This window comes from Arvicanthis niloticus, chromosome 22 (genome assembly GCF_011762505.2).
Source record: "Arvicanthis niloticus isolate mArvNil1 chromosome 22, mArvNil1.pat.X, whole genome shotgun sequence".
NCBI classification, from domain to species: domain Eukaryota; kingdom Metazoa; phylum Chordata; class Mammalia; order Rodentia; family Muridae; genus Arvicanthis; species Arvicanthis niloticus.
In genome coordinates, this window is record NC_133429.1 from 2,466,058 (window position 1) to 2,478,837 (window position 12,780).

At 52.4% G+C, this 12,780-nt stretch overlaps 1 protein-coding gene and 1 long non-coding RNA gene across 6 annotated transcripts; one reads left to right on the plus strand and one right to left on the minus strand.

Annotated features, from left to right (window-relative positions):
* Positions 1 to 2,718: 2,718 nt before the first annotated feature.
* On the minus strand, positions 2,719 to 5,952 carry LOC143435867 (uncharacterized). The gene is made up of 2 exons (XR_013106215.1): positions 4,843 to 5,952; positions 2,719 to 4,493 (listed from the first exon to the last, which is right to left on the minus strand). It is a non-coding gene; the product is annotated as an uncharacterized LOC143435867 (long non-coding RNA).
* Positions 5,953 to 5,992: 40 nt separating this feature from the next.
* Polr2e (RNA polymerase II, I and III subunit E) lies at positions 5,993 to 9,751 on the plus strand. 5 transcript variants are annotated; one of them, XM_076919521.1, is made up of 7 exons: positions 5,993 to 6,149; positions 6,891 to 7,065; positions 8,181 to 8,377; positions 8,666 to 8,724; positions 8,796 to 8,874; positions 9,047 to 9,129; positions 9,357 to 9,751. In XM_076919521.1, exons 1-6 carry the CDS (start codon positions 6,093 to 6,095, stop codon positions 9,110 to 9,112), a joined length of 633 nt encoding a protein of 210 aa, XP_076775636.1. In that variant the 5' UTR covers positions 5,993 to 6,092; the 3' UTR covers positions 9,113 to 9,129; positions 9,357 to 9,751. The 5 variants fall into 5 exon arrangements, with proteins under 5 accessions (XP_076775636.1, XP_076775638.1, XP_076775637.1 ...); XM_076919523.1 differs by having other exon boundaries at positions 9,521 to 9,751; XM_076919522.1 differs by having other exon boundaries at positions 9,047 to 9,117.
* The last annotated feature ends 3,029 nt before the right edge of the window (positions 9,752 to 12,780 follow it).

The following is a 12,780-nucleotide window of genomic DNA, read 5'->3' on the forward strand; positions in this document are numbered from 1 at the left end:
TCGATGTTTTTAGATGTTCTTAACTGCTGAGCCATCTCTCTAGCCCCCCTAGGATGAGGGTCTTAAGCTCACACCCATGGTGACACACCTACTCCAACAGGACCACACCTTCTAATAGTGTCACTTCCTGGGCTGAGCACATACAAACCATCACAGGGTCTCACTAGGTGGCTCTAGCAGGCCTGGAACTTGCTATGCCTCAAAAAAAAAAAAAAAAGGAACTTGCTGGCCTCAAACAGAGATCAGCTGGCTTCTGCCTCCGGAGTGTTTGTTTATATTACTTTTAATTATGTCTTTGTGTGTACTGCATGTGTGTTTATGCATGTGAGTTTGAGTTTGAGTACGTGTGACGGTCAGAGGCCCCGGTTGCCCCTGAAGCTGGAGTTTCCAGTGGTTGTGAGTCACATGACACGGGGCTTACCAGTGGAACCACACCTCTCTGCCTCCGTGGTGTGCGGATCGTGGACAATGTATTTGCATTAGCGTCACACAAGGAAACAGGGCTTTCCATAGGGGGGCAAGGCTAACAACGGAGAGGACCAGCTGGCGGGTGGCGGGTGTGCGGCCTGACAGGAGACGGGATGGGGTTTCTGTAATCACATGCGTGCACGCACACACACACACACACACACATCTGTGCAATGAGGGACCCTCTGTCCACAACAAAGCTAAGAGACTTGAGAGTGAAAGCCAGCTATTCATTCTGCAAGATGCAGCATCAGCCAGGACAGAAGCAGCCGCAGCTGGCAGCCTGTGCGGTCAGGGAACAAGGGCCTCCACCCCCACCCACTCTCTCGGGTGGCAGCAGCTCCCTGCAGTGCCTTCCTGTAGGCTGGCCCTCCAGACAATCTTCCCAGAAGTCCCTCCCCGAATTCTCCATCCTCCTGGGGCTCAGACTGTCAGCAAGTTTCCAATTTTAGGATAATCTGAGAGCAAGCTCGGGAGGCTGGCACGGCTGCCCCGGGCATCCTGATTCTCCAGTGAGCTTGAACACTCCTTGAACTGGAAATGTACCGTAATCTCCTATCCCTTAACTCGTTCCTCTTTTTCAAGCTCATAGGTCCTATTTTCAGTTTTATTTTTATTTCTCAAGTTGACCTAAAGTTCTTTGGTTCTGTTTTGTTATAGGACTGATGTCTGACCATGAGGAACAGCATTAGGTTTGGGTTGCTGTGCTGTGGGCTTTTGTCTGTTGACTGTTCTTTCCATTGTCTATCTGTCTGTCTCCCCTCCTTCCTTCCTTCCTCCCTCTTCTTTCTTTCTTTATTCTTTATTTCATTTGTGTTTTTGTTTCTCAAGTCACCATTTCTCTGTGTAGCCCTGGCTGTCCTGGAACTCACTCTATAGACCAAGCTGGCCTTGAACTCACAGAGATTCTCCTGCCTCTGCCTCTGCCTCTAGTGTTGGGATTAAAGGTGTGTGGCTGCTTTTGTATTTTTTTAAATTTGGCTTGAGTTGGTTTATTGCATCAGAGAAACCTATTAGGTAACAAAATCCATCCCCTGTCATGTGACACATGGACATTATTTCACACTCCATGCTGAGAGAAAAAGTTCTGGTCTACACAGCCAGGAGCAGGAGCAGACACTGTCCCATTTATCCATTGCCCTACTCCTGAAACAAGGCCAGCTTGGGAGGTGCTCCAGGCTGGCCTGTCACATCCCAGCCAGAAAGCCCACTTGGCTGGGGCTTTGTCAAGGGAATGTAGCAATTGCTGTTGCTGCCGCTGCATCCTGCCTATGCTGTAATTTGCCACCCAAGCTTTGGATTTGTATCCCTGTAAGGTCCCTTAGCCCACTATTTCTACCCAGTTTGGGATCCTGTGTTCCTCCTCGGCTCCCTAGGACACATCCAGTAGCTGTTTGCTAAGCCTGCCAAAGCTGTGGACTGGGTAAGCAGATCCACTCCAGTGTGCTCCTCCCCCCCCATACCCTCCCCCCCCTCCACCTGCTCTGTAGGCTATGAAGAGAGGACCACATCGTGAGGACTGAATTCTGGGCCCGATCTTTGGGGTGACAGGTTTATTCTGAGAGCAGGCTGCGGTCCACTATACATCAACCATTTGGGGGGCATCCCTGGTATCTAGGGCCTTGGGGTTCAGGGCAGAAATATTTATTGAAACGGTTAAGAGCTCTCAGGTTATTTCTGTATCCACAGTTTCAAATCAGTCAAGTGTCTACTTTTACTTCTTTTAATTGAAAAATAGTTTCACACTATGTATTTTATCATATTCCCTCTTCCCAGTTCTTCCCAGATCCTCCCCACCATCCTCCTCCCCCCCCCCAGCTTTCTGCTTTCTCTCTTTTTTAAAAAAAAACTATTTCTTTATCTTATGTATGTGAGTACACTGTAGTTGTCTTCAGACACCTGAAGAGGGCACTGGATCCCATTACAGATGGTTGTGAGCCACCATGTGGTTGCTGGGAATTGAACTCAGGACCTCAGGAAGAGCAGTCAGTGCTCTTAACCACTGAGCCATCTCTCCAGCCCACTTTCTCTCTTTTTATAATAAATGAATAAATAAACAACTAAGCAGTCCGGGGCGGTGGTGGTGCACGCCTTTAATCCCAGCACTTGGGAGGCAGAGGCAGGCGGATTTCTGAGTTCGAGGCCAGCCTGGTCTACAGAGTGAGTTCCAGGACAGCCAGGGCTACACAGAGAAACTCTGTCTGAAAACCAAAATGCAACAAAACAAAAACAAAGGAAACACACACAAAATCCACAAAAGCAAAAATAATTTTAAAAATACCAAAGCAAACCAAAAGCAAAAACATAAACAAAACCCACTGAGTTCAGTTTGTCTCGGCTAACAGTAGTGGGCCTGGGGCCTACGCAGAAGTGTGGTTCACATCCACGGACTTCACTGGAGAAGCTGACTTTTCCTTTCACATGGATGACAGTTGGAGACAGCTACTTGGTTAGTGGTGGGAGATCATATCCACTTTCCCTCTCAGCTCTGGGGTGTCCTCCCTCCTCTGGCTGCTGTCTGCTTTCCTTCCCTTCCTCTACATCCCTGAGCCCTGGGTGGAAGTCCATGAAGACACCGTTAGGACCAAGTGTTCCAGTGCCTGGCTCTCTGCAGAGTCGAGTCATGGTCTGTGTTCCATTTAGTCAGGAAGCGTCTCCAGTGAGGAACACGCATGCCGGGCACTGAGCTCAGGCCTCATCTGGTAGCCTGCGTTTTTCTGTTTCATTTACAGTTGAGGTTTTCTTTAGTGATTTTATTTATTTACTAACTTGTTTATTTTCAAGACAGGGTCTCTCTTTGCAGCCCTGGCTGTCCTGGAACTCCCTCTGTGGAGCAGGCTGGTCTTGAACTTCCAGAGCTCCACCTGCCCGTCTCCCGAGTGCTGGGACCAAAGGCGCACAGCACCACAACTGGTTTGCTCTCTTTGTGAACTTCTACATCCCTGTCTTCAATTATTTTCATTACTTCATTCAACTGTTTGTCCTTGACAGACATCAGGAAGGGATTTCTCTGTGCCCCCTTCCTCAAACAGGTCCTCAAACAGTCATAATTACTGCTTTGCTGCCCATGCCTTGTGTTTCAGCTGTCTTGTGTGTCTCAGGGCCTGCCTCAGCAGGGCTGCTGGCCTCTGGGGGAGCTCTAGCAGCTCGCCTGGTCATGTTTGTGTGTTTGCTGTGGTGTTCTGGGGAGTCCACCAGAGAAGCCAATAGAAAGCCTTTATTATCCAGCCAGCAACTACACCTGGGTGTTTGGGATCCCAGCGGGACACTGAGCCTTTCTCAGGGTGACATGCACAAAGCCATGTTTTGGGTTAACATACTTTAGTTAGCAAGAACAGTTATCCAGAAGCAAAACCAAGAAGCCAAAAAGCAAGGTTAGTTATGTTTAGAGTCTTTCCCAGAGGTATGGGCTTTAATGAATTAGGCCTTTGTTTTTGTCTTGGTAGTTGGTGCTGTCTGCACTGAGTTTTACAGCCTGAACGGTATACCCATCAGCTCTGCTAAGGTCTAGGGGCCTCAGGCCTCAGAAGCCTTTACCATGGGATCTAGGCCTCTGGCGTTACAACATTTGAAGTGTTTCTTGATATTAAGTCTGGTTTTCTCTCTGTTGGGTGAGTGTTCAGTTCTTTGGTTGTTGCCCTCTGTGGATCCTAGACAAGTGTGGTTGCGGTGAGGTCCCTGGTAGACAGGCTTCTGCAGTCAGCCGACGACAGAAAAGAATGGAGATGGACGAGGACACAGGCTGAGAGGGACCCAGGAAAGGGGCTAGGGAGACCCTAATCTCACCAGTCACACACCAAGTGGCAGGATCCCAGGCATAGAGGAGGTGGGAGAAGGGATCCTGCAGGCAGGTTCTTGTTTATGCTCTTATGGCTGGAGGCCCCTCAGTGCCCTTAAGCACACGGCCTCTGGGAAGCTCCTGCCTTGCACCCAGCTATTTTCCTAAAGTCCCAAGTACAGATACTTAGGCTCTGACCGTTCAGGGTCCTGTCTCCTCCTGAAAGTGGGTGTCAGGGGCTCCCCTGCTACAGAGATAGAGAGAAATGATGAGAGAGAGAGAGAGGGTCCAGCCTGGAGCTCACAGAGATCTCCCCACTGGGCCTCCAGAGTGCTGGAATCAAATGTATCCACCACCACCACCTCCAGCCGCAGGTAACTCTCTCATGTCCCAAAAACTTCCTTGCCCAGATCCCCTGACTTTGCATTCATGCTCCTTTAGGCAAGTGTAGCAGGCTCAGCCCGTTGGTCTACAGGGCATATGGTGGGCTCAGTGGTCAGGTGCACTTGGCAAAAACTTGTCTTTCCATGTCGGGATCAGCATACGTTCCCAGGCAGGAACCGATAATTATCTGTAAACCTGGAGGTCACACTCACCTCAGGAGAGAATGGAGGGTAGTCGGCATCTAGATTTCCAAAGACAGACCTTGCCAGTCTGTGGTGGTACACGCCTTTAATCCCAGCACTGAGGAGGCAGAGGCATGCCATTCTCTGTGCTGTTGAGGCCTGGTCTATACAGAAAATTTCAAGCCAGCACAGTCCCCCAAAGAAGACAGACAGGCCTGTCTGTGACATCCAGCTGTACAGTTAGAAGGGTTTAGTCCTGGAAGCTGTTCGACAGGACCCATTTCCTCACCTTATCAAACTTCTCACGAGTTACCCACACATACACACTTGTTTCTTCTCTGTGTGTGCCCTTACATCATTTTCTTTCATTTTAGATTTTTAGTAGTTTAATTATGTTTCTCTGTGTCTGTATGTGGGTATGGATCTGCAAGTACCCACAGAGGACAGATGCATCAGATGGCTGGGGGCCACCTCACGTGGGTGCTGAGATCCGATTTCTTACGCAAAGTGAATATACACTAATAAAAACTTGTATAAAAAGGGAAACTGAGGCACATGAACCTGGCTGTTTGTCACCAGGTTCCCTCTTTCTTTCCTTTTCTCTTTCTTTTCGGTTTTTTGAGACAGGGTTTCTCTGTGTAGTCCTGGCTATAGACGAGGCTGGCCTCGAACTCACATATATGCTTGCCTTGTGGGGACTAAAGGCGTGAACTCCAGTCCGGATTTCTTTTGCAAAAGCCTAAAGGGAAAACAAAACCTAAGGTAGGTCAGGCGGTGGTGGCGCACGCCTTTAATCCCAGCACTTGGGAGGCAGAGGCAGGCGGATTTCGAGGCCAGCCTGGTCTACAGAGTGAGTTCCAGGACAGCCAGGGCTACACAGAGAAACCCTGTCTCGAAAACAACAACAACAACAACAACAACAACAACAACAAAAAACAAAAAAAAAAAACCGAAAAACCAACCAAACAAACAAAAAGAAACCCACAACAACAACAAAAACCCCCTAGCGTAGGTCAAGTGTCGCGAGACCTTTGCGAGCGCGATCTCGCGCAGACACCACTGCGGTAAACGCTGTAAACGCCGGGGCTGCCCGCCACGCAGCCTATCCAGGAAAGTACATTTATTCCGGCATTCACCTAAGACAGCAACAACCTGGGCGGGCCTTCCCAGCATTCCGCGCAGGCGCACTGTGCTGGGGGCGGGCACTTTATGCATCCAATCCGGCGCAGGCTTGGTGCTGGCGGGCTTGCGCGCGTGCGCAGTTTGTGAGGAGCGACAACATGGACGACGAGGAGGAGACCTACCGGCTCTGGAAGATCCGCAAGACTATCATGCAGGCGAGTTGCGTGGGCAGGTTTTGAGCGAGCGCTGAGTAGCGGACTAACTGCGGTTGTCCGCCCAGGCCGGCCTCCAACAGGGGCCAATCCTGCCTCAGCCTCCCAGGCGCCGGGATGCATTCCCGCTTAAAGTGTGGGGTCCACCCACGCTGGCCTCAACTCTGGACAGTCTTCCTGCTTTAACCTCCTGACTCTGCCTCAGAGGAAAAGTCCTGGGTGGACTCGTCTTCAGAAAAGGGAGACGGGGCTGCTGCAGGGTCACACCTGGTTTATGGGGTGCTGGGAATGGACCCCTGGTTTTCTGCGTGCTAGGTAGCCTCATCACCGACACCCACATGGTAGCTCACAACCATCTGTAAGCCCACTTCAGGGGATCTGATGCCTTTTTCTGGTCTCTGGGGACACTAGACATACATAGGGCCAAAAACAGTATTAAAAAAAATAGGACGGTGCACACGCCTTTAATCCCAGCACTCTGGAGGCAGAAGCAGGCGGACCTCTGTGAGTTAGAAGCCAGCCTGGTCTACATAGTGATTTCCAGGATAGACAAGGTCACGCAGAGAAACCCTGACTCGGGCGGGGGTTGGGGGTGGGGAGAGTTGAGCAGACCCCAGTGGAGAAAGAGGTATGCATAATTTTGATTTATGCTGTCCATTGGGGTCAGGTCTGTGCGCTACCATCTCCAGCTCACCTCCTGCTGAGTGCTGAGGATAACTGGCTCTTCCTCTCTTGTCTCTGCAGCTGTGTCATGACCGTGGCTACCTGGTGACCCAGGATGAGTTGGACCAGACACTAGAGGAATTCAAGGCCCAGTTTGGGGACAAGCCCAGCGAGGGGCGACCAAGGCGCACAGACCTCACCGTGCTGGTGGCCCACAACGATGACCCCACAGACCAGATGTTTGTGTTCTTCCCAGGTGAGGGCCCTTGGGCTGGCAGTAGTAGCATCCTTTGGGGGCCTCCGGTTCTGGTGGCCCTCCAGGCCCTAGCTCTGGTACAGCTCTCTCCCTGTTGTTTGTGACCTCCCTGCTGTCTGCCCAGTCAGTGGGTGTGTGTCCCATCCTGGCTAACACTGCCTGTAGGACTGTGGCAGCTGCCTGCTGTTGTCCCTGTCTTTCCTGGGAAGCTTCCCTTTTGCTGGCATCCTTTTCACCCCTGAGTCTCAGGACCAACTCTCAGTCCCCCTGATTCCTGTGTGCTGTATTCTAGTTTCTGCCTACAGCAGGGTGGCTCTGAGAGGTGTCTTGTTGAAGTGAGTGCTGTTGGGGAGTCCCGGGCCTCCCTGTGCAGCTGCCTCCAGTCTCCCCAGATAGCTTATCTCCTTTCATACCTGATGCTGGTGGCCCTGGGGCCTGGGTTTTTAGTGTAAGAATTGGGGGTGCAAGGATGGGCATGGCAATATGTGCTTGTAAAAACAGTACTTGGGAGGCAGAGGCAGGCAGTCAAGGCTAGCCTGGTCTACAGAATGAGTTCCAGGACAGCCAGGGCTGTGTAAGGCAGTGGTTCTCAGGATTCCTGATGCTGAGACCCTTTAGTACAGTTCATGTGGTGATGCCAACCATGAAATTCTCATTGTACTTCATAGTTCACTGTGCTTCTGTTATGAGTCATAGTGTAAATGCCTGTGTCTATAAACAAACAGACAAAGGAAACCCCTGTAGAGTCTGAGGTCCAACAATTCCCAAACCAGATGACCTGGGTCTGCTTCCACCCTCGGGGTCCTGATGCTCCAGTAAACACTACTCTGCCTGAAAAGATAGGACACAGGACCCATCTCCTAGTCAGTCAGTTTCTCCTTAAGGCTGCCCAAGCTGACCATACCCTATCCCCTAACCCCAGAACTGCTGAGAATTCAGCCCCCCGTTCCAGAAGGGGCCAACAGGGTCTGCGAACTCTGCAGCTCTCTTCTGCAAGATCTGAGCCCTCTGGCAGCCCCTGGGTCTTCGATGTTCTCGTCTTCCTTTGCAAGTAGAGAAATTTAAGAGCACAGGCTGCAGTGGTGGGTGTGAGGGTCGTGCTTGTGTGTCCACAGAGGAGCCCAAGGTGGGCATCAAGACCATCAAGGTGTACTGCCAGCGCATGCAGGAGGAGAACATCACACGGGCGCTGATCGTGGTGCAGCAGGGCATGACACCCTCTGCCAAGCAGTCCCTCGTGGACATGGCCCCAAAGTACGTGCTAGAACAGTTTCTCCAGCAGGAGCTGCTCATCAACATCACGGAACATGAGGTGCGTGGTGCGGGGAGGGCTGTGTGGCGAGGTGGGGTAGAGTGCAGCACTGCCTGACCAGGATCCGGGAGGCAGCACACGGACCTCCCTGGTCTCAGGTTGTGCAGCTCATGAGCTGGGGCAGGATGTTTCCCCAATTTGGTGCAGTGGCCTTGAGCATCCAGCTTGGTGATATTAGGAGCCTGGTTGTGTTCTCTGTCCCAGCCCTGTGACAGTAACCATTAGCCTGTTGGGGTCTGTTGTGGTCCTGGTGGCTACATGGCTGCAGGTGGGTCTTTGTCTCCACAGCTAGTTCCTGAGCATGTGGTCATGACCAAGGAGGAGGTGACTGAACTGCTGGCTCGATAGTATCCTTTACCGTGTCTCACATCCCCCTCACCCCAGCGCTGCCTGCCAAACACTTCCTTGACTGTTGTAGCAAGCTTCGTGAGAGCCAGCTACCCAGGATCCAGGCCGGGGACCCCGTGGCACGGTACTTTGGGATCAAGCGAGGGCAGGTGAGAAGCCTCCACCTTGTTCCCATCCTAGGCCCTTTGAGAATTGTTGGTTCCTAGTACCCCCTGGTTCCTCCCTCTCTCTGAGGCCAGGGCCACCATGGCCAGAGGACATGGTGGACCCTCGCCACTGATGCTGAGGCCCTGCCAACCCCCACTGTGCCTGCTCCCACAGGTTGTGAAGATCATCCGTCCCAGTGAGACAGCCGGCCGCTACATCACCTACCGCCTGGTGCAGTAACTCCAGTGAGCCCCAGTGTAAGGGGGGTTCCGAGCTGTCCCTGGGGGACCCTGCTGCCTGTCCTTGACCCAGTAGAGGATCTGAGGTGCACCCACAAAAATAAAGTGTAATAACAGGCAGGGCTTGAATCCAGATGCCTAGGGGGCAGAAGCAGGCAGATTTCTGTGATTCCAGACTAGCCAGGGCTACAAGTGAGGTCTTCGAAAACAAGCAAACCAAAACCCCAAACCTGTACTGTTGCCAGGGAAAATTTAGCACTCTGGAGACTAAAGCAGGAGGATTGCTACAATTGAAGGCAAGTTTGTGGACTCTTTCGCGGTGAGAGTCTCTCCTGGAAAACAGTGAAAAGGAGCTCACGGCAGCGCCCCACACAGGGGAGGCCGCAGCCGCTGTTCTCTTCCTGCACAGCACCGCGACGCTGCTGCCTCAGGACCAGGCCCGCACCTGCAGCTCCGCAGGCCCCAGTGTGGGAGTCATAACCGGATTGCCTTTTGACCAGGGTTCTATCCTGGCCATTGTTGCAGGATGAGCTACCTCAGAGCCGCAGCCACACCCCGCTCCTCCTTCTGAGGTCACTGTTCTGAGTTCTCCATTCTCGCAGGACTCCCTTGAGAATTAAAAGATATTTTGTGAAGATAAGTTGGTGTCCGTGGTCCTTGACCCTGCAGGGTGGGTCCTAGAGAGCCTTTGTCCTGGGGTGGACATGTGTCCCTACCCCTGTAGCCCCCAGTTGCTCCTGCTGAGTGGCCAGAACCTTACCTCTGTGGACTGACGTCGGAAGACACACTTCAATTACCACACAGCAGTCTTTCTGTTGTGAAGCTTTGGAGGGACTTGTGCCACTGCGTGGCACGGCCTCTGGGCCACGCCAGCCCTTCCTGTCCACTGGGATTTCAGACAGGGCCTCCAGCTTCCTGAGTAGCCAGGGTGACCTTTACATCCATGCTCTGGTGGCCACCTCAGCACTGAGGTGACAAAGTCCCAACATGAGCACAGGTTGGCCTGGAAGCTGAGCCTCCTATCTCTGCCCCCCCCCCCCCCCCCCCCCCCGTGTTCTGCCCGCAGCACCCGCTAACACTGTTGATTGTAGCAGCACCTGGCCACCGGCGGTTTGAACCAGTCTCTGTGCCTAAGTCCCCACCCTTCTCACATAGCCCAGTAGTGCTGGCTGTGTTCCTTAGGTCCTGCAACCCTTGAGTCCAGGGCAGTATGTCAGCCGTGTTAGTGCCGTAGGCCAGCCGGCCTCTCCAGCAGCCAGGAGTTGACTCCTGTCACTGCGTCCTGTTCTGTGCCTGCCATTGCCCCACACTTGCTTTGGGTCTCACGGTGCCTGTCGGTGTGACTGCCTGTGTGATGCTGGGTTGTTGCATCTGTTGTCACTGTGTCTGGAGCACCCAGCATTGGAGTATGCGGTTCATGCAGTAAACCCAGATGGCTCCAAGGACAAGGTCTCCTGTATGTGTGACCCTGGCTGCCCTGCCTCGGCCTCCTGTGTGCTGGGCTGAAAGCTGTGTGTTGCCACAAGTAGGTTAAAAACATGTCTGCCGCCAGGCGGTGGTGGTGCACACCTTTAATCCCAGCACTTGGGAGGCAGAGGCAGGCGGATTTCTGAGTTCGAAGCCAGCCTGGCCTACAGAGTGAGTTCTAGGACAGCCAGAGCTACACAGAGAAACCCTGTCTTGAAAAACCAAAACAAAAAACAAAACAAAACAAAAAAACATGTCTGCCTTCCTGCCTGCTTGTGTGTGGAGGTGAGGATAGCCCAGCTGTCAGGCCGGGAGCTTCCAGGGTATTTTCTACCTCCTAGGGTTAGTCTTGCCCACAGGAAGCTGGGATCAAATGTTCAGTATGGCTCCTGCTCCCACATCTGGAGAGCCAGGCCTGTGTGTCTTGGGACTCAAAAGTTCTACCTGCCTCTGCTCCACCACCCCAGCCTTTTACCTTTTGTCTGTGATTTGGATTTCTGAGGATGTCAGCAGTTTGCATCCCTGGACCTGAAGTCAGAGACTGTTGTGGGCAGATGTGTGGGTACTGGGAGCTGAACCTGGGAGAGTAAGTGTTCTGCCTTCATATACACCAGAAGAGAGGATCAGATCCATTACAGATGGTTTTGAGCCTCCTTGTGGGTTCTGGGAATTGAACTCAGGACCTCTGGAAGAGCAGTCAGTGCTCTAACCACTGAGCCACTCCATTTTTTCTTACACATTGGTTACATCCACACTCCAGTAAGGGCTTCAGTCCACCTGTTCCTTTGTCCTGCAGCTGGGTGGAATCAGCAGAAAGGCAGCCTGAGACTGCTGCTGACAGCCGATTCCTGGTCCCTCCTGCAGAGCTGTGGGCACCTCAGGTCCTATGATGAGGTGTTTTCCATTCAGACTGAAGTTTCTGGAGTTCCCAGCAGACTCATGAAGGCTTCCCCTCCTGTCTGTGGGAGGATGGGTCTGCTCTCTAGAGGGACACTCTGGAAAGTCATCCTGGCTGAAACCTGCTAGGCCAACAAGGGTGTGCAAGTCTCACTTGCAGAGGCCCTTGGGTTATTCTGATCCCTGTGGGCAGATGGAGAGTGGGGACAGGTGACATTGAAGGTTCTCAGTTCTTTGGTCTCCGTGGGCTGAGAGCCTAGAGCATGCTTGTCCCAAGTTCATGTCTGTGAAGTCATACAATGAGGAGGCGAGGAGCCCACTGTGTCCCTCAGGGAGTCAGGTGCTGGGCTCGAACACCCATCTAGCAGTGAGTAACCCTGGGTTTCACACCCAGCACCTCACAGTTAACTTTCCTAGCTGCCCCACCTTGGTGGGTTTTCATCACCTATACCGTTTGACTGACTGTGAATTGGACAGGCCACTTCTCAGCCACTAAGCAAAGTCTCGTGACTTCTTATCAGGCTTAAATCAGGCTCAGGGTATGACTTTGGTTGGGGCGGGGAGGGCTTGTTTCAGTCCCAGAGTAGTGCAGGGCAGTGCAGGAGCCAGCTCTAATCTCAGCACTTGGGGAGGGAGCTCTGTGAGTTCCAGACTACCCAGGGCCACATAGACCCTGAATAAAAACAAACAATTTAGAAAACAAGAAGCCAAATTGTATGTACATGAGGTTAACATATACATTCTGTGGCAACCAACCTTTTGGTAGTTCCTCTCTTGAAGAAGAACTGAGTCCAGAGACCTTCAGTCTGGGTCCTGGCCTGTGGCCAAATGTCTTGTTTACCAATATCAGGGCAGCCCCTGAGGTGCTGACTCTGGACTCTGTCTGTCCAGACCATCTCTGAGTCACCCTGCACTCAGGCATTTTATCTGTGCCTGTGGCTTGCTGCAGGCTTCTGGCTGATCCCTCACCAGGAAGCCCCCCCCACCCCCACCCCCGGAAGTTCCATCTCACAAAGAAAGGCCCCTTCCCCTCTTGCTGATACCAGGGTAGCTGAGAATTCTTTTGACTCCTATCCCTGTGATAAGCTGGCCTCTCCTTCCCAGCCTTCAATTCATTACATATCTGAGGAAGACCTTGAACTTTTGATCTGCTCACTCTCCCCCCCCCCCCACTGTTCTAAAATGCCCTGCGTGCGTATGTACGTAAGTGCGTGCCCCACCCCTGGTTTATGAGGACCTGGGGATTCCCCCAGGTCAGGCAAACAGCACAGTACTTGTGGGGCCTCACACTGAGTTCATGTGGGT